This window comes from Crinia signifera, chromosome 12, assembly GCF_055691185.1.
Source record: "Crinia signifera chromosome 12, ASM5569118v1, whole genome shotgun sequence".
NCBI lineage: Eukaryota > Metazoa > Chordata > Amphibia > Anura > Myobatrachidae > Crinia > Crinia signifera.
In genome coordinates, this window is record NC_139228.1 from 9,538,006 (window position 1) to 9,559,830 (window position 21,825).

At 41.6% G+C, this 21,825-nt stretch overlaps 2 protein-coding genes across 4 annotated transcripts in view; one reads left to right on the plus strand and one right to left on the minus strand.

Moving 5' to 3' along the window:
- SEMA6C (semaphorin 6C) overlaps positions 1–5,738 on the plus strand; it is a 109,993-nt gene extending 104,255 nt beyond the window's left edge. For both annotated transcript variants that reach the window (XM_083166485.1, XM_083166486.1), the window contains one exon: positions 1,053–5,738. In XM_083166485.1, the coding sequence (XP_083022611.1) occupies positions 1,053–2,302 (1,250 nt within the window). In that variant the 3' untranslated portion in view covers positions 2,303–5,738. The remainder of the gene's footprint in view (positions 1–1,052) is intronic.
- The window catches only part of TNFAIP8L2 (TNF alpha induced protein 8 like 2), a 422,216-nt gene that overhangs the window by 393,089 nt on the left and 7,302 nt on the right, over positions 1–21,825 (minus strand). For both annotated transcript variants that reach the window (XM_083166503.1, XM_083166499.1), the window contains one exon: positions 8,557–8,609. The gene's annotated coding sequence lies outside the window, so the exon portion shown is untranslated. The remainder of the gene's footprint in view (positions 1–8,556; positions 8,610–21,825) is intronic.

The window sequence follows — 21,825 nt, forward strand, 5'->3', positions numbered from 1 at the left end:
TCCATGGGAATGCAGCCAATTCCATTTGCTAAAGTATAATGACATCACCAGCATTTAACACCAGCTAGTGACATCATCGAAGGGACTGCTTCACTGATGTCACTAGTTCCTAGTGAATGGATAGGCTGCAATCTCTTGCATAGGGAATTAGTTTGATAATAAAATCCTTCTCAATTTGCGTTATTTTATTTTTTTTTCAAAGCAACATTTATAATGCTGAAAAAATAAAGGATTTCCAAAAACGTTTAGCTCCATATTGAGTGTTCAATGCCAGCATCGGTTGCTGCTGTCCCAGTGAGACCCCGTAGGCATTGGGGAATTGATCCCCCCTCTTCTCCATCCCCGCCTCCTGTGTTTTCCTCACCAACCTGCACTGCAGTCTCTGGAGAATAAAACAGGTTTTTTTTGTGTGTGTTTTTGTTTTTTTATCCGAACAGAATTCTGAGCTAAGAAATTTCTGAGTAAACAACCTTTTGTTCCTGCCAAGAAATTTGGAACAAGTGTTTTACTCTGGCGAGAAGGGAAAATAAATTATCGGCTGTATAAAAAAAAAAAAAATTAAAGATCCAAAGTGTTTATTGGTTTAAGCAGGACAGATTGCAAATGCAGTTTGTGTAAATGCAGATTATCTGCAAAAAAAGCGCATGGAATCTACACTGGTCAGTACAGCATTTCTGTGCCCCTTCCCCCATGTCCCAATCTTTCCATTTAAAAAAAAATATATATATATATATATATATATATATATATGGATATTTAAAATTTGGGATATCTAACTTAAAGTGGGTATTCTACTTGATTAAATAGGTTACGGTTTTAGATTTGTCTAAATCATCTTTAATATATTAGGGTATAGACAGGGATAGCAACAGTGCCACCTACTGGCTATAAAAAAGTCTGCAATCCAGTGAAAATGTTTGGAGATGGAGCAATTAGATTTGTATTCTCTTGAAAGATAATTGACATTAAATGTATAAGCATTTATCGTAGCTCTTGGTAAAATAGACCTGTGAGTTTCTCCACTTATCTTCTCATTGTATTCTCTTCCCAAGGTGTACGCCAGGAAGCTGCTGGAAAAGAGGCCACCAAGACGGTCCACTTTACCTTCCTTATTGGCTGTGTCTTCATTGCCTTTGTTGTGGGAGCCATCTTCTCTGGTCTCTTTGTGTCTTGTTACTGCAACCATATGTTTCAGAAAAATAAGCACATTGGGAAGGACCCAGAATCCAATCTTCAGAGACCCTTATCCCTGAGGAGCCTGGCGAAGATGAATGGACTATTAGACAGCCAGTCCAAGGAAGGAATGATGGAAGCTACTTCCCCGAAGCTCTACACCACCCTACTGCATGGTGAAAAAGAGCAGTCAACTGAGCCAACCAAAGCTGGGATGAAAGAACATCCTGAGCTCCAGGGTCTTCCCACCCCAGAGTCCACACCAGAACTACCCATGAAGAACCTCAAAGCCTTTAAAAACCAATGGGAAAGGAATCAGAACTGTAACAATGCCAAAGAAATACAAAGCAAGAGTCCAGTGTTTCATTTCCCCATATCAAATTCTCAAGTCTTTCAGTTTCCGAGCACCATGGTTCTCCCGAGTGGCATGCATAGCTACGACCAGCCACTGCCCACCTATGCAGATGACAAGAAAATACCCAACTGTGAAAGAGCTCTGATACGTCACTCGCAGTGTTATCACCCGAAAGGAGTTGAGGTGACTACTCTGGACGAACTCTTAAAGCACCTTCCAGAAAGCGGTGGATCACCAAGGAAAATGTCGGGCATGATGGCTATTAGCCCACAGGCCATTGGCCCCCACTCACCCATGTCCTTTATGAACAGAGTCCAGCCTCAAATTCCCGACACTGAAAGTGCACCTTATTACAGCTCCTCAACACTTCCGAGGGACAGTCTGCCCAGGAGACTTGACATCCCGCCAGATGTTAACCCTCAATCCTGCTTGGAGAAGCAGTCCAGGCACCCATCTCAGAGACATTCTCTCTCCTCTGGACACAAACTCATGAACTTGGGTGCAGGAGGGCCGATGGTATCTAGGCAGCATAGCCTGGGACAAGGTGGCCGACATCATGCTGCCCCTCTTCTCACCCGGATGCATTCAACGGGCACGCCAGTGCCTATGGACAGCCACAACGTCTTTCTCTCTCGGCAGCACAGCTACTCAGAGCAAACCCCAATGCAGAGAGGTATGGTGAAAAGGACCCTCTCGTTGAGGCCAGAGGTGTCGGCAAACCCTGTGTTCCTGCCATCTTCGCCCGTAAAGGATGCAAATCAGTTTAAGTATTAAAAGGTCGGTTTGGCTACTCTACCAACCAAAGGGCACTTGGAACTATTCTAAATTCAGTTGAAGAAATGTGAAAACTGATGCTGTGAACTTTGCCTTGGTGTTCCAAGATGTCCTCGCCACAGAGTACTTTCAAAAACATTGAATGTCACATAATCTCCAGCAAACGAGAGTGTGGTAAGAAAGGACTGGAGAGTGGTGGGAAGTGGTGAGATGATCTCCGCCTCCAACCCACCCATGAACTGCCTTGATGTCCCAGGGTGAGGGCATGTGAGACACTGATGGAGGGCAGACGGCTGCTGTTTTATTTTAAAAGTATTCTACCTAGCTACATCGTAAGCCTCTACTTGGAGAGCACCAGGAGAGCGTGCCCCATCACCTGATTGGTGGACGTGATGTGGGTGGGTGGGAAATGGGGTAACCTCATAGATCATCACAAATAAGTATTGATCCAATGGACTTAAATTACCTGTATCCCTGAGCCGAAGACTAGCACATGAAACGGACGGTCACGCGTTTCATGGCCGCAGTCGGGATGAAGATATAAGGATACCTCAAGAGGAATAGATCAAATGTAAATTAATTTATATATACATCCATGTATATATATAAAGATATATATATTTCACAATCTTAACTCCATATAAAAGGAGGTTAATATACCCTACCGTGTAGGGGCTAGAAACTCACTTCTATATTAATGTTGCTGAAAATGTATAGATTAAAAATAAACATTAAAAAAATATGAAGATTTGCTCGGATGCCGGTGCCTGAACTAATATGTCGTGTGACCCATCCAATCAGGCGAATCGCTCACCACATCAGTATCGCAGAAACGGTCTCGTCTAGGCTGTTCTTAAATCACCTGTGACTGTCAAATATAATTCAGAGGAGGGTGATGTAAAAGCATCCAGCTATGAGCACTGTGTGCTCAATGTTACCGGGGCTCCTTGCCTGCCGCCTCTTTGGACTAGTGATCGGACGAAGATGGCCGAGACTGAAAGTTCCGTCCCGGAGAAATGCGCTTGGCCAAGAGACTCTGCTCTTTATTTGAATCCAGATAGGTCGTTGGATAGTCTGTGTACATGTGTGCCTTATTTCAATCTAGTATTATGAACAGTGCGATTGTAGCAACACATGTGTGTATTTATTTTGTCACTGAGTGGTTCTTATTTTTGCAAAGGGGTGCTTTCGCTGGTGCAGCAATGCGGGTTGTTGGAAAATGCCATCTCTGGGGCAGCGCAGGATGGGTTCAGGCTTATGGGTCCCACGGAGAATTTATTTTGCTATCAGACTTCCCCAGTACTTTACTTTCATGCATTTTTGCCAGTAACAAATTGTCATAAATGCATTTAGGTTAGCATCTCAGAAAACCGTATGCAATACATACCAATGTACATTATCTGGCCTGGTGGTCTAGTTCCAAGGCAAATTTAACATTATATATATATATATATATATATATATATATATATATATATATATATATATATATATATATATATAATGTTGTTCTATATCGGTTAGCGTAAATTTAATGCTACCAACCACAAAGCATTATAACCAGTTTGCAAAAACATCTTTATGAATATCACATTTTTAGCACGTGGTAAAAGCAGTGATGATCGGAGAGTTGTTCCAGACAAGATGGGTTCAGTCGGGGAAAGCAGGGGTAGCCAATCCGGTCCTGCACCTACGGTTCATGTTTTCCAGTCCTCCTGTGTCTGTTAGGAATGAATGCAGCACATGTTTGAAATTTTGAGTTAGTAATGACTACACCTGTGCAGCAGCTAGGTGGTAGGGAAATGTGACCGTAATGATTGCACCTGTGCTCCAGCTAGGTGGTCTGGGAAACGTGACCGGTTGGTAGATCTTCAGAACCGTTTTGGCCAGCCCTGTTCTAGTATAACAGATCCATTTCAAAGGGAAACACTGGTTCCTATTACCGTACAGGTTTCTGAAAACTGCTTATGGCCTGCAATAGTCCACAATTTCGGTATCTCTTAATGGGTGGAACTAAAATACTAACAATTATTTAAAAAAAAAAGTTAAACTTTTACCTATTCTATATGATAAAAGGCTAAAGGTGCCCATAAAGTCCTGTTATTAGGTTACACCACCCAGCTATAGTGAAATCCTGCCCTGTGTAAGTCTGCAAATTGCTTAGAACGGCTCGATGAATTGCTACAAATCCATTCGCCATCCTATCACCATGAAATGATTTCCCCAGTGTGCGGTCAGTGCGCAGCGCAGGACTTACTCGCAGCCTGCGTTTTCCCGACACCCCAGTAAACATCCAGTTACCATCCACAAACAACTCATTCCTGACGATCCATTTGCAAACGATTATATGGCAGGACGGCCTTGTACATGCGCGCTATTCTCTGTTCGCATGTGCAGTCTATCGATAATTGCCCGACCGTGCAATCAGGTCTGAATACTTCCATTGTTTTATCACATTATAGATCACCAGTGACACATAGAATCTCTGTGCCTAGAATGTTCTCTTAACCCTTTGAGTACCAAGTGCATTTGTCAAAATAGGGGTGAAAATTGCCAAGCAAACATTTGTGTTCGTCATAATGTCCTGTAACGTCGCCTTATATAGGAAATATAATCTTTTTTTACACAACATATTTTATTTGGATTTATATAACAAATGTGAGTGACGCTGGCATTTTAAACCTCTCACAGATGTATGCACACAAAGGGTTAATCACCGGATCAGCGAGAGCGCTACGTAAACAGGGAACCACGACACACACTGTCACCGCTATGAAAAAATAGCATCTATTGTTTTTACAGTAAACTGTTGGAATTAAGTTCATTATTAAGGAATGAACGACTGAGGTCCTGGTCCTATGTATATTTTAAAAGGTTTATTTAGAGTGACCCTTGGCCATCAGTGGTCTACGGCTTACTATGAATTAATGGAGAACTAGTGTTATTTTGTCAATGTTTTTCTCAGAAGCCCCTGGGTGAACTCCATAATCCACAAATAAATGGTCCTTTTCCCACAGAGCTTACATTCTCCCGGCCGTTTCTCAGCATGGGCTTTTAAGACGCCATCCTGTAGCCATTATTTGCCGAATGTTTCATTCAGGATATTTGTGATTGAGGTGGCGGCACTCTGCGGAAGATGCTTTCCGCTTAGTAAAGGAGCGCCTGGCGGCACAATTTATCTAGTATCTTACGACAAATCTGTTCATGTTTCACGCAGGTTCCCGACTCATCAGCTGCTCACGAAATTGCCTCCCCCTCTTCATTATAAGCATAATTCCCTTTGATAATCCACAGGCTGCGCCGCTCGCTGGAGTGACGAGCCCTGTGGTCCCTCTGTAACGATCGGCATCTTCTGCATTTTTTTTTTATAAAGACATTGAATGTAAAAATTTGTAAACAAAAAGAAATAAAAAAGAAAAAAATCATAATAAAATAAGACTCGTCCTGTGTTTGGATTTTTTGAGTAACGCCTTTTTATGGGTGGCTTCATACAGAGAACGCAACGCCCTAGAATTATATTTAAAGGCAAAATTATATTTCTCCTTGTTAAAAATAAAAAGTACATCAGGGTATATGTCATAGGATACTAGTTTGCCAAAGGTGTTGTATGGCGGATGATGCTTCAAAGCGGCACTACCGTATAAACAAAGATGAGGTTTTTAAAGCGGCGACACCATGTAAATAATTGCTGCTTTAAAACAGAAAAAAAACTGAGATCAGCCGGTATCCTGCACCTCCAGAACTCGGACCCTGTTACATATGCCCCATAGGGTCTGGTTCTAGCAGTGTACACCATTGTCGAGATATGAGTCTATGGAGTAGATTTACCAATGCTTCCTAAAATGATCTGGGGGTGTTGCCATAGCAACCAGATTCTAGCGCGTAAGTCTCAACTGCATCCTAGAAAATGATAGAATCTAGTTCCTATGGCGTACCTCCCAACTACCCCAATGTTAGTGGGTCTGTACAAGGACTGTCCCACCTGCTCTCCCGCCGGTGGGCTGCAGTCTGATGTGAGTTTGTTGGTGAAGGTGGATAGATGCCTCGCACGTGCATCCATTCAGGAGAGTTGACGTGCGTTCATGCCTTCAAACATTATGATTTGGGGTGTGACCTAATGGGGCCGAAGTCACACACTCTGGGGTTTATTTACAAAGATGGGAGTTCTGTTGAAGATGATGTTGCCCATAGCAACCAATCAGATTCTATCTTCTAGAAGGTGCTAAATAAAGTATAATCTGGTTGCTGTCAGGAACATCACATGGCTTTCACCATGCATAGCGATCCCAACCAGCCTCGGACTGGCCCGGCGGTGATAACAAAGCATCCTGCTGGGTCAGTCATCCGCTACTGACTGCACAGTGGCGGCAGACTGGGAGGGAGGAGAAGACCTGTGGGACGGCTGATGTCATGACATCCGCCGCTTTGTGACGTCACATGCTGGACACACCCACCCCCCATCGTAATGTCACATGCAGGACCCGTCAGGCGTTGACGTCACATGCCACCCTTCCCTGGTAGGCCCTTCCCCTCCCGGTCCGACACTGGTCCCATCTTACAAATATTAAGTATTGGGTGGTCTGCTATGAGCTTACACCACCCAACTGCCAATAAACATCAACTTAACATCATCGGTGGAAAACCATTTTTTCCGTACACAATTAAATACAGGGGATCCGTCACTCCCAAATGTTAATTTAGCCCACTATAAACATTGATAGCATTGTATCCAATCCATCCAGCGATACAGACCCCCATATTTGCTCTTCCCCAGTCTGTGTGCTATTTGCTGGGGCAGGAAGACAGTTGGTCACTGTTGGCTGCAACGTGTGTCACCCATTTAAGATGATTTTATACCATCAGTATTCATAAAATGTAAAACATCAGCACGCGATCATTAATTTTCCAGTCTGTGGGAAACAAACATTAGCATAACAATTTAATTAGGAGTTTTTCCAAAACAGTTATCTTTAGTAGAAAGTAAACCAATTACACTAAATGCAACGCTCCTTTCCACGCTCGTGGATACTGACACCAACTATGCCTCTGGCTGCAGCATGCAAATTAGATGCAAATGGCCATCACTTTCCATATACTGCCTAAATGACATGAACTACAACGGCTGTATAATATCCCAATCCTCCAACTTTTGCCCTGTATAATGTCACTGTATAATATGTGATTCCTATTGCCCAAAGGAATCTAAAATCTGCATGATTTATGAAAACAAAATCGTGGCAATATATAGAGCTCACGATTAATCTGGAGATGAACTGATAAAGGCACGAGTTTACGCCCTGGTGCTTATAGTGTGCGCGGCCTGACATCACTGACATCACTGACATCACTGACAATGCTGGTGTTGGACTGTCTGCATCCCAACCAGAGGTACGCTGGGGAGGTTAGGCCGCATGAGTGAAGTTAGGTTTCGGTGCTAGAGGGAAGGCTAAGGTTAGGTTGTGGGGAGGGTTAGGGTTAGGTACTAAGGGGGTACGGTTAGGTTGTGGGAGGGCGGATAAGGTGCATACACATAGTGATATTTTGGCTATGCGAACTCCGCAGAGCCTAGAGTACTGACTATGCACACTGCGACTTTTACTATGTAAGATTTGGACTATGACACGGGTCTTCATCCTGTCGCCGTCCAGATGTTGTGGAACTACATGTCCCAGCATGCCCTGACAGTTTTGGCATGCTCTTATAGGAAAAAATGCTGGGACATGTAGTTTCACAACATCTGGGGGGCCACAGGTTGAAGACCCATGGACTATGGGAAGGTCTGTAGATGCTGTGCGGGCAGACATCTAGGCCAAGCATGCCCAAACTCCAGCTGTTGTGAAACTACACATCCCAGCATGCCTTGGCATAGGTTTAGCATTAACTAATAGCAAATCTGTGGCAAGGCATGATGGGACTTGTAGTTTCACAACAGCCGGAGGGCCATAGTTTAGACATGCTTGATCGAGGCAGTGCTGCGAAAACAAACGAGTCGTGGGTGTAAGCACGGAACAATAACGTTATGGTGGCAATTTCCATATACTGCAGAACGTCACGAAAACTAATCGGATGAATTGTCAATGAAAAGCCTTTGACACTTATGAAATGCTGTAATAATACCTCAGTATCCCATAGAAACATCTGATAAAGAAAGTCTAAAAACACTGAGGCAGCAAACTATGTGAAAACCAATACTTGTACATTATTCTATAATGAGATGCTTTAAACACAAGCAGCGCAGAGCAAGCGCCTCTTACCTGACAGAGCGACCGACTCTCCGACATCTCCTCTCCTTGTAAGTACCCCACTCCTGCGAAATACAGGGACAGGTTACTCCAGTGGGGCTCTAGGGGTGAGTGGCCTTACATTGCAAGGAGCTAACTACCCCAGCGAGTCAGCTCAGGGCCAACGCTCCAGTGTAAACTAGGAAAAGATTTACGTTATAATCTACTAATTACTGAGAAAATATACCCAAATCTAACATATAGCTAATACAAAGCAAGGATCATGAAGATAACAGAGGGTCATGGAGACAGCACGGGGGCCACAGAGAGTAGGGGACCCGAGACAGCAGAGGGCCACAGAGCAAGCAGGCGGACATAGCAAAGGGAAACATGAAGACAGCACAGAGACAGCAGGGGGATACAGAGAAGAGGGACATGGTGACAGCACAGGGTCATAAAGACAGCAGAGGACAGAGAGTAGGGACACATAAAGAAAACAAGGGGACACTGAGACAGCAGGGGGCATAGAGAGTAGTGGAACATATAAACAACAAGGGAACACAGCAACAGCATGGGGCATTGAGACAGTAGGGGGATACAGAGGCAACAAGGAGACACTGAGACAGCAGGGGGACATAGCGACAGTAGGAGGACATAGTGAGAGTGTAGGGGACAGAGAGAAAAGGGAGACGCATACAGCAGGAGGACAAAGTAGGATATGGAGATAAAGCAGTGATCATTAACAAGGCAAACGGTGGAACAATTTACCACAGACTTTGCAGCCATTTTATCGCTCATGCAAGTATCTGCGCTGCCAATACCCGCCTTAGCCAACTGAACAAAAATAGTCCATGTCATTTTTACTGCAAAAACCTGTGGGCAATTTTACATTTGAACAGCTTGTATCCCCCCAAAATGACAGAAAATTTTGGGTAACAGACATCGAGTTTATTACTGTCCCAATTAAAAATATTTTATGATTAAAAATGCTACAAATGGCTAAATGGCTAAATAAATAGTTATAAATCACGATATACTTGTATCAGAACGCTAAAAATACAAGTAAATATAAGAATAATGGGGCGGGGCAATTCCTGAAGCGGAACGCAGAGATGGCTATATAACCAATTTATAGGTCAGCATCTTCACAGCCCTGAAGAAAAGCCATCGGTTTGATATCCCCCCGGCTCCTGAGTCGTCCTCCTTTCCTTCCTCCATAATCTAATTCTCTCTATTTTTCAATCATCGTCTCCGCCAAACGCAGTGAATACGGAACAGTTGTCTGTGAGGAGGCGCGAGCGTATTCATGAAAAGAAAGCAAATGAGATAGTTATTGGCAGGTTCAGGAGAAGGGTTCTCTTCTGGGAGCCGGCTCCACTCCACGCTGGGCAACAATGAAAAGAAACTTAAGTGGCGCCTTAATGCCAGGCAACTGCGGGCCAAGCACCTCCATGAGATTGATTTCCCAGGCAAAGCCAAGAGATTCAGCTCATTTCAATAAACATGAAGCCGGTGAGATGTGAAAATCAAAGATCCAGACAGTGGGGAAGCGCGCCGAGCCCACACACAGAGATAGGGCCAGATATTATATGCACCTTACACTGTTAGGGTTATTGGGTGTGGTGCCAATCTACTTGCCAGTTACCTGGAAGGGGTAAGATGATCTTGGTTATTTAGGAAATTGGTCTCAGATTTAACCCCTGCCAACCCGTTCCTGTCACAGATCTGATCTTCCATGGGTAAAGGAGAAGTATTGTTGGCTCTGGGGTTCCAATTTCATCTCTGGAACCCCAAATCCTTTGCCATTATGGTATAATGCATTTATGTTACACAGATGTTACAAACCATTTATTACGGATCATATATACCAGGGGTCCTCAAACTATTTTGCTCTGGGACCCCATCAGACAATAAAAATAATGACAGGACCCCAGCAAGTTACTGCAGAAGGTCATCACATCACACGTCACATACATGACAGCATTGTGGAGGCACAGAGTGATGGGAGGAGTCTAATATACCATAACCCATCACATCACACGTGTAGTCAGCAGACAGCACGTACATGGCAGCATTGTGGAGGCACAGAGTGATGGGAGGAGTCTGATTTACCATAACCCATCACATCACAGGTGTAGTCAGCAGACAGCACATACATGGCAGCATTGTGGGGGCACAGAGTGATGGGAGGAGTCTGATATACCATAACCCATCACATCACAGGTGTAGTCAGCAGACAGCACATACATGGCAGCATTGTGGAGGCACAGAGTGATGGGAGGAGTCTGATATACCATAATCCATCACATCACATGTGTAGTCAGCAGACAGCACATACATGGCAGCATTGTGGGGGCACAGTGATAGGAGGAGCCTGATATACCATAACCCATCACATGACACGTGTAGTCAGCAGACAGCACATACATGGCAGCATTGTGGAGGCACAGAGTGATGGTAGGAGTCTAATATACCATAACCCATCACATCACACGTGTAGTCAGCAGACAGCACGTACATGGCAGCATTGTGGAGGCACAGAGTGATGGGAGGAGTCTGATTTACCATAACCCATCACATCACAGGTGTAGTCAGCAGACAGCACATACATGGCAGCATTGTGGGGGCACAGAGTGATGGGAGGAGTCTGATATACCATAACCCATCACATCACAGGTGTAGTCAGCAGACAGCACATACATGGCAGCATTGTGGAGGCACAAAGTGATGGGAGGAGTCTAAAATAACAGACAATTCAATAGATTTTTCAGACTCCTTCAATCACTGAGATTAGAGAAGTCATCAGCCTGATGGACATCAACATGGAGTCAGGACACCATGCTGAGCAGTTCGGGACCCACAGTTTAAGCTAACCTCCCAAAACACCAGTTTTTGGGGATTTATGCGCAAAAATTAAATGATAAATGGGCCCCTTTGTATTAAAAATAAAATTCACCCGATTAAGTCCTGCACAGGTGGCATTCCTGTGTTTGGCCACAAGATGTCACTGTTCTCAGGTAAGGAATACTATTCCGGTAAATACCTCTGTGTATTTCACCATAAATACACCCGATTAAGTCCTGCACAGGTGGTATTCCTGTGTTTGGCCACAAGATGTCACTGTTCTCAAGTAAGGAATGCTATTCAGGTGAGAACCCAAAAACAAGGAATAGAACAATGGGGGTTATCGGAGGGCGCTCTATATAGTATCACCTAGCCAATAACTGTCATTATTTGATTCACAAGATAACATGATCACACTTTATATAGAAGATCTCGTCAGTTCCAGAAAATAAGATGTAGACTTCTTTCAGATCTTTTTCTTTCAAAAACAATCCACCAACGCGTTTCGTTGAAACAACTTCATCAGGGGGCGTGGCACAAAAAGGAAAGACCCCACAGCAAGGTCTGTACAACGATGAACTTTCCTAATACAGAATAATGTTATAAAATCAAAATGAACCTATCAATAAGTAGTCCTGGTGTCAGATATACGGGTCCTGGAGGGAATGAGATCTCTATCCGGCCAACGGTATCCTCACTATCAGCCTGTGGAGGAGTGAGGATACCTTAATATTGATATGGTGTATTACCCATCCAGGAGATTGCTACATTCATTTAGAAATTTCAGAATCAAGTTTTGTTTTTCCTTGATTAATGAAATACGGCCGTCTCCACTGAGATGCATAGCAGCCATTTTGTGAGCTAAACTGACAGCCCAATTACCACTAGCAACCAATGACCAGATGCATGAGGCAACAAGTGGTAGAAACCACCTGCCTCAGTGATGACACCGGTTCCCAATGAACTGACAGAAAGAATGTTAGTAAAGTCCACAAAATGGCCGCCTGTACTGTATGAAGATGACCGGTCCACTTTAGGTGCTGAACAGTTGTCCTCAAGTCACGGCGACGCCGTTGAAAGTGTAACTCTGCTCAGTAAACAGAGCTGGGTTGGTATTATCCGGCTCATCATGCCGACTCAGTGGAATATGACATGAGCGACGCAGAACAGGTGTGGAGGGCGATCATGAACATAAACAAGAATAATATGCAGCGTATCCAATGGCAGGAGGTCTAATCCCGACAGCATGTGTCAGGCTGATGTCACTCGTTATGAATGCCGCACATCTTGAAAGGGCATCAGGTCCAGACCGGTAACGTGAAACTGGTCTTCATGTGAGGGCGGAGGGGGATATGATTTATCTGCCTCGTCTAGTGAAAACAAAAGGGAATTGAGGGGAGTGTTATCCCCTGATTTCACCAACTGCAAATCCTTCTATCCCCACTCACAAAATGCAGCGATATTTAGTCAGATGCAACTAGCAATAGCGGCAGGAGAACATAGCGGATGGGGAGTGGGCAAACTTAGGTATTGTGCAGTGGGGGCATGCATGGAGAGGTGTACAGGCAGATGTCCTCACCGTGTAGGGTGACCAACTCATCCGTTTAATCTGGGACACATATTAATTACACAGGTTCTGTGGCAGTTTACAACCAGGAGAAAGCCAGCCACAGAACCTGTGTAATTAATATGTGCCGAGAGAAGATAGGAGGGACTAGCACAGACTCCCGGTAGGATATATCACATTACAAATTTTAGAACCAACATATTATAAGTCACTGGATCTAATGTCCCTAATAATTTATTTGTTGGTGGTGCTCCCTTGAGTCACAATTTACTATATATCGCAAAGGAAGAAAAAAAGGGTGACTCTTTTTGTCGGGGCACTACTTAATATAATTCTTTCAAAATTTACTGACTTCACCTTATTGTCATATACAATGGGGAGAGACTATTACAAGGAAAAGATTTATAGTTTTTTCTTTTTTGGATGCAGTGATAGTGTACGTGAATATATAACAATTTTCAATTGTATTCTTTATCACAAATTCACAAATTAATGTGAATGTATCAGCCTTGATCACTTCATGGTCTCAATAAAGGGATATCATCCCGTGAGGCATCAGATGGCCTGGCTGATTTTTTGATGAAGTGACAATACTGAAATTTAATATAAGTGCAAATATAATAATGTGTAATCAATTATTGATTATCGTGAATTAAAAATTAATAAAAAACGGCGAAATATCTGTTTGTCAGGTGCTTTGTCACAGAGGGATTACCACAGCATATAGTTCTGTGATATATAAAGGTAAATACCTAAAATTTAATGGTGCTTTAATTCATGAGGGTTTAGCCAGAGAAAGATATCAATAGATAGAAATTTTAGCTGATTTCCCTTAGTCTCCAATCTTGCCTACTTTCTGGCCGTGTGTCTCAAGGACAGTGAACGGACCAGATGAGGAATGGATTATGTGGAGACCTGTGGTTGGATCAGTGAAGGAAGAAGATAAGGGGTATAGGGATCTGCTGTTGGAAACCGGATCCAGTTTCACCCCTGATAGTTCAACCAGTGCAGAGGATCACCCTGTCACCGGGACCAATGAGAGTCCCTTAGGTAAAGGAGATATCATACACCTAGTTATTACCAATATTATACACCATATAATGTGCCCTTCACTTATGCACGAAAATTAATTATATGTATTTATTTCTTAGTAGGCATATTGCATCCTAGCCACAGGTATGTTGGAGTCAATCGCTACAATGTATATGCTCTGGCATCAAAGATCAGCCTATCTATGCATTGTATCCATCACACAATAAATTGGGTAGTTCTGCGACTTGTCTCTATTAATAATGCATCCTCCATTTAAACAATGAATTTTTCCTCTCAATAGATATATTATATCACAGCCACATATATAATGGAGTCAGTTGCTACAAAATATCTGCTCTGGCATAGGAGTCAGTTGCTACAATTCATCTGCTCTGGCATATGAGACCAATCCATTAATACATTGTATCCAGCATATCATGAGCTGGATTAATTTCAGCAATTTAGCTCCAGCGATAGTAAGAAAAAATCAAAGCTATAATGCATCTGCTCTGGTATAAGAGACCAATCCACCAATACATTGTATCCAACACATCACAAGCTGGATTTGATTTCAGCAACTTAACTCAAGCGATAATAGGAGAAATCAAAGCAAAAGAAAATCAAAGTAAAAAAGAATTTTTTGATACTTAGACATATTCGCTGGATCATCCTTCTTGCACCAGATTTCCCATCTGTGACATAAAGCCCCGATACTGGACGCGCGTTTCGCCTGGAGGCTTGTTCACCAGTACATAATAATGGCTGAATAGCGTGTACTTATACTACCACTCTTTCGCGGGTATTTACACCTCCCGTTTGATTGGCTCTTTGCCTCTATCCCAGCGGCTATTCTATTTGCCGCTTTAAATGTCACTCAATATAGAAATAGATTCCATTGGGCTGCGGTCCCGTCTGCAGCTGAGACGCACTGCCACTCCCCCTCTGTGTATATTGCGTCTCCGTCGGTACTATGACAACGGATGGCGTCCCCGCGTAATCAGCTATCATTCAGACACGTGAGTGCGTCATCAGCTGATACGCATAGCCTTTCCTCATCCATGTGTATCACGTCTCCGTCAGTATCCTGGCAACGGACGGCGTCCCTGCATAGTGGGCTGTCGTTCAGACACGTAAGTGCTCTGACGTGTTTGTTCCTCCCCTATCAAGCAGGTTTCATTCATGGCTAATGTTTTACTATCGGGCATTGTACATAGTTCTTTCATTGTGACAAGTGTTTACATATTCGCGCTACTTACAGTTATGTGAAGGGCAACCTAATAATAGATATAGTTGCCTGGGAAACGATCTAACTCAGTTGGTTCCAAAATAGAAGGGGACTTACTACAGTGAGTTCTCCCAGCCTCTACCTTTTGCGGATATAATTATGTCATTCAAATAGTCTATAATACCCTGTTCGGACTGATTTCTAAGTCAGAACTGTTTATATCCAGTGCTAATTTATATCATATTAATAAAAGCACATTACATGATTATCTCGTTATATAATTGCACTCTATAGTAATGATAATTATAATGGATTTAATTTAATTAAATATTTGACCAGTATCGAAACAATATATCCAGAAAAATTATTCCATACAGAAATATATTAAAATTAAGAAAGTAAAAAAATTTTTTTTTTTTTTTTTTTTTATATGAGGGTAAAGAAATGTGAATCAACGTGAAATCAATATGAAAAATAGTATAAAAAAAGGGGTGAAGTGTAAAATAAATAAAGATAAAAATAGAGAGATAGTCTATCCATATTCAATCCGACCTATACCGGATTTGTTACAAAAAAAGTGTTTTTGATATACAACCATTAAGAATGTGTTGAGAATTGGAGTGTGAAGCGTAGATGTGTGGAATTTTAATGTTCCACTAATCTGAGCCTCCTAGTGATAGTGCATATCTCTATAACGAGATAGGTGATATAAATATTTTTAAAGAAATTATTCGGTGAAAAGAGGGTGCTTGGAGGTATAAAGAGTACCTACCCCTCTAGTGATTTGTTTTAAGTTTGCCTACTGATCAGATTTTTTATGTTTGATAATTATCCATCCATTATTATATTTTTAACAGCTTATACAAGTCCTCTTGAGATGTTCGCAAGAACTGGTATCCCTATTAATTAAACATGATCATCTTATATTGAGTACATGTGAAAAAGAATTAGAAGATCTAAGTACCAAATTGGAAGCTTGGGAAAAAGATGAAACATTCCAAAAAAACTTTGAGAAAATTAATAGGGACCTGGATAATTATGAACAGGATATCATTAACAGGAAAAGGACAAAGTTCAATCGGGACATCAAGGACTTTGAATCTGGCAATATATTTAAGTGGAAAAGAACACAGGACAAGAGGACATCTAGACAACCCGGTAATAGGGGTTATAGCCAGACAGAAACTGAATCATCAGGAGGAGAAGACTTTTCTGACAATAGTGAAGCAAGCAACCCTGAAAGAGAATACAGAAGGGAATCCCGTACTGAGGCATCTTCTTTTTTAGATGGTGGACCGGGAGGCAGCTCCCGATACAGAACAAGAGGAAATTACGGAGGGGCAGGAAGAAATCGAAAAAATCGATCGAATTGGGAGTATCAAAGAACATCCAAGTACCCTGCCAGAACCAAGAAACCATAGAGAATACACAAAACAACCTCCGAATTATTAATCTGTCTGATAGAGAACTGACACCACCCCAGATAACAGTACTGGAAAGGGGTCTTTCCTTTTCCCCCACAAAATCATTTAATCGCTTCCATTGGGAAAGAGATTTGAAACTATTTGGCAGGAAAATGTTGCTAAAGAAATTCTATGCTGCTAGTAATGGAGATCGCGAAATGCCCGCTATGTTAGATAGAGGGGATGCTGAATGTTTGGCAGCCTTAGAGGAACTCCAACAAGAATCGAGCAATATTAGTGAGACCTCTAACATTACAAGACCGCAATGCCGTAAGAAATCCCAATTCTTTCCCCAAGATACCACCTGTCCACAAGTCAGAGTCTTCCAAGAACTAGTGTCACGTGACCTTGATCATTTATATAAGAGAACCAACAAAAGACAGTACCAGAGTAACCTTCAGAAAGAGGAAATCAGAGCATTACAAGAGATTAAAACTTGGGAAGATATACAGATCAAACCCTCAGATAAGGGTGGTAATGTCGTGATATGGCCAACCCACATGTATAAAAAAGAAGCTCTGAGACAGCTTGAAGATATAGGGTGCTACCGAAAAATATTATTCAATCCCACGGAGAATTTTAATACAATGTTGATGAAAATTTTAGACAGAGCTTTGAATAATGGAGTAATAACAAAACACGAGTATGGTTATTTACAAACAGAGCATCCTAGGACACCTACATTTTACTTGTTGCCAAAGGTTCACAAAAACCTGTTGGAACCCCCCGGTCGCCCGATAGTATCGGGGATCGGTGGTATATCAGAAAACCCTAGCAGATTTGTGGATTTGCATCTGCGCCATCATGTATTGGGATTACCATCCTACATCCAGGATACATCTGATGTTTTGCGCAAACTGGATGATATAAAATTGGAGGCAAACCATATACTCGTGACATTGGACGTTGAGTCCTTGTATACGAGTGTAGAACATTCTTTGGGCCTATCTGCTGCCAAATACTTCCTCCAGATGGAAGGTTTTACTGAATTCCACACATTTATTATGGAGTTGTTGGATTTTATCCTAACACGGAACTATTTTACATTTTGTGATCAGCATTTTTTGCAGACTAGGGGCACTGCAATGGGGGCTGCTTGTGCCCCCACATATGCCAATTTATTCTTGGGTTGGTGGGAACGCGAGTACGTGTTTAATGAGGAAAACGATCGATATACCAGCCATGTAATTGCATGGTGGAGGTATATCGACGATATACTATTGATATGGGAAGGAGACCAACCAATGTTGCTCAAATTCATCGAGCACTTGAACCATAATAACCTCAATATAAAATTGACCCACCACCTAAGCACTGAATCAGTTCCGTTTTTGGATTTGGAGATATATAGAGGGCCCAATGGAATCATTCAGACCCAACTATACCGCAAAGAAACAGCCACAAACTCCATATTACATCAAACCAGCTCCCACTTTCCCCCTACAGTGGAGAATCTGCCCAAAGGGGAATTCTTACGATTACGGAGGAACTGCTCTGATAATAAGATCTTCAAAGAACAGAGTCAAGACTTAACTATCAGATTAATGGAAAGGGGATACAGTAGGAGGTCTATAAAAAAGGCCAAGAAAGCAGTAACCCAAGTCAACCGGGAAACCCTGATCTTCTCGAAAAAGAAGACTAAGGAAGACACCAAATAAATCAGATTTGTAGGAAACTACTGCAGAGAATGGAGGAATATACAACAAATCATCCAACAACACTGGCCAGTCCTACTACTAGATGAGGACCTTTCCAAAGTACTTGACCCCAGAGTAGCCATGAGTTGGCGCCGTTCTAAAAATCTACGGGACGAATTAGTCCATAGCCACTACAAAAAAACTCAAAAACCAGATATTGCACAGGGATCCTTTGCTTGTGGGAGCTGTAAAGCATGTGAATATATGCATAAATGTGGAGAAGTGGAAGACAAATATGGCAACAAGATTCAAATCCAACAATTCATTAATTGCAACTCAACAGGGGTTATATATTGTATTATATGCCCCTGCAAAATGAAATATGTAGGTATGACAACCAGAGCTCTGAAACAAAGAATATTAGAACACGTGGGGACAGTACGGAATTCCATCTCTGACATAGCTAAATTTAAGAAATTGACATCAGTGGCACGCCATTATCACCGCCATCACAAAAACTCATTCAAGGGAACTCAGGTTATAGGCCTGGAGCGAATAAAACTGGGAATTAGAGGGGGAGATCTCCAGAAGAACCTCTTACAGCGAGAAAGTGAGTGGACATTTAAACTAGCTGCCCTCTCACCGTCAGGATTAAATGAATACATAAACTATCAAGTATTCCTGTAAATACCTCTGTTAACAACTGACAATATATCAAAGTTCATATTGTATAAGCTGTTAAAAATATAATAATGGATGGATAATTATCAAACATAAAAAATCTGATCAGTAGGCAAACTTATAACAAATCACTAGAGGGGTAGGTACTCTTTATACCTCCAAGCACCCTCTTTTCACCGAATAATTTCTTTAAAAATATTTATATCACCTATCTCGTTATAGAGATATGCACTATCACTAGGAGGCTCAGATTAGTGGAACATTAAAATTCCACACATCTACGCTTCACACTCCAATTCTCAACACATTCTTAATGGTTGTATATCAAAAACACTTTTTTTGTAACAAATCCGGTATAGGTCGGATTGAATATGGATAGACTATCTCTCTATTTTTATCTTTATTTATTTTACACTTCACCCCTTTTTTTATACTATTTTTCATATTGATTTCACGTTGATTCACATTTCTTTACCCTCATATAAAAAAAAAAAAAAAAAAAAAAAAAAATTTTACTTTCTTAATTTTAATATATTTCTGTATGGAATAATTTTTCTGGATATATTGTTTCGATACTGGTCAAATATTTAATTAAATTAAATCCATTATAATTATCATTACTATAGAGTGCAATTATATAACGAGATAATCATGTAATGTGCTTTTATTAATATGATATAAATTAGCACTGGATATAAACAGTTCTGACTTAGAAATCAGTCCGAACAGGGTATTATAGACTATTTGAATGACATAATTATATCCGCAAAAGGTAGAGGCTGGGAGAACTCACTGTAGTAAGTCCCCTTCTATTTTGGAACCAACTGAGTTAGATCGTTTCCCAGGCAACTATATCTATTATTAGGTTGCCCTTCACATAACTGTAAGTAGCGCGAATATGTAAACACTTGTCACAATGAAAGAACTATGTACAATGCCCGATAGTAAAACATTAGCCATGAATGAAACCTGCTTGATAGGGGAGGAACAAACACGTCAGAGCACTTACGTGTCTGAACGACAGCCCACTATGCAGGGACGCCGTCCGTTGCCAGGATACTGACGGAGACGTGATACACATGGATGAGGAAAGGCTATGCGTATCAGCTGATGACGCACTCACGTGTCTGAATGATAGCTGATTACGCGGGGACGCCATCCGTTGTCATAGTACCGACGGAGACGCAATATACACAGAGGGGGAGTGGCAGTGCGTCTCAGCTGCAGACGGGACCGCAGCCCAATGGAATCTATTTCTATATTGAGTGACATTTAAAGCGGCAAATAGAATAGCCGCTGGGATAGAGGCAAAGAGCCAATCAAACGGGAGGTGTAAATACCCGCGAAAGAGTGGTAGTATAAGTACACGCTATTCAGCCATTATTATGTACTGGTGAACAAGCCTCCAGGCGAAACGCGCGTCCAGTATCGGGGCTTTATGTCACAGATGGGAAATCTGGTGCAAGAAGGATGATCCAGCGAATATGTCTAAGTATCAAAAAATTCTTTTTTACTTTGATTTTCTTTTGCTTTGATTTCTCCTATTATCGCTTGAGTTAAGTTGCTGAAATCAAATCCAGCTTGTGATGTGTTGGATACAATGTATTGGTGGATTGGTCTCTTATACCAGAGCAGATGCATTATAGCTTTGATTTTTTCTTACTATCGCTGGAGCTAAGTTGCTGAAATTAATCCAGCTCATGATATGCTGGATACAATGTATTAATGGATTGGTCTCATATGCCAGAGCAGATGAATTGTAGCAACTGACTCCTATGCCAGAGCAGATATTTTGTAGCAACTGACTCCATTATATATGTGGCTGTGATATAATATATCTATTGAGAGGAAAAATTCATTGTTTAAATGGAGGATGCATTATTAATAGAGACAAGTCGCAGAACTACCCAATTTATTGTGTGATGGATACAATGCATAGATAGGCTGATCTTTGATGCCAGAGCATATACATTGTAGCGATTGACTCCAACATACCTGTGGCTAGGATGCAATATGCCTACTAAGAAATAAATACATATAATTAATTTTCGTGCATAAGTGAAGGGCACATTATATGGTGTATAATATTGGTAATAACTAGGTGTATGATATCTCCTTTACCTAAGGGACTCTCATTGGTCCCGGTGACAGGGTGATCCTCTGCACTGGTTGAACTATCAGGGGTGAAACTGGATCCGGTTTCCAACAGCAGATCCCTATACCCCTTATCTTCTTCCTTCACTGATCCAACCACAGGTCTCCACATAATCCATTCCTCATCTGGTCCGTTCACTGTCCTTGAGACACACGGCCAGAAAGTAGGCAAGATTGGAGACTAAGGGAAATCAGCTAAAATTTCTATCTATTGATATCTTTCTCTGGCTAAACCCTCATGAATTAAAGCACCATTAAATTTTAGGTATTTACCTTTATATATCACAGAACTATATGCTGTGGTAATCCCTCTGTGACAAAGCACCTGACAAACAGATATTTCGCCGTTTTTTATTAATTTTTAATTCACGATAATCAATAATTGATTACACATTATTATATTTGCACTTATATTAAATTTCAGTATTGTCACTTCATCAAAAAATCAGCCAGGCCATCTGATGCCTCACGGGATGATATCCCTTTATTGAGACCATGAAGTGATCAAGGCTGATACATTCACATTAATTTGTGAATTTGTGATAAAGAATACAATTGAAAATTGTTATATATTCACGTACACTATCACTGCATCCAAAAAAGAAAAAACTATAAATCTTTTCCTTGTAATAGTCTCTCCCCATTGTATATGACAATAAGGTGAAGTCAGTAAATTTTGAAAGAATTATATTAAGTAGT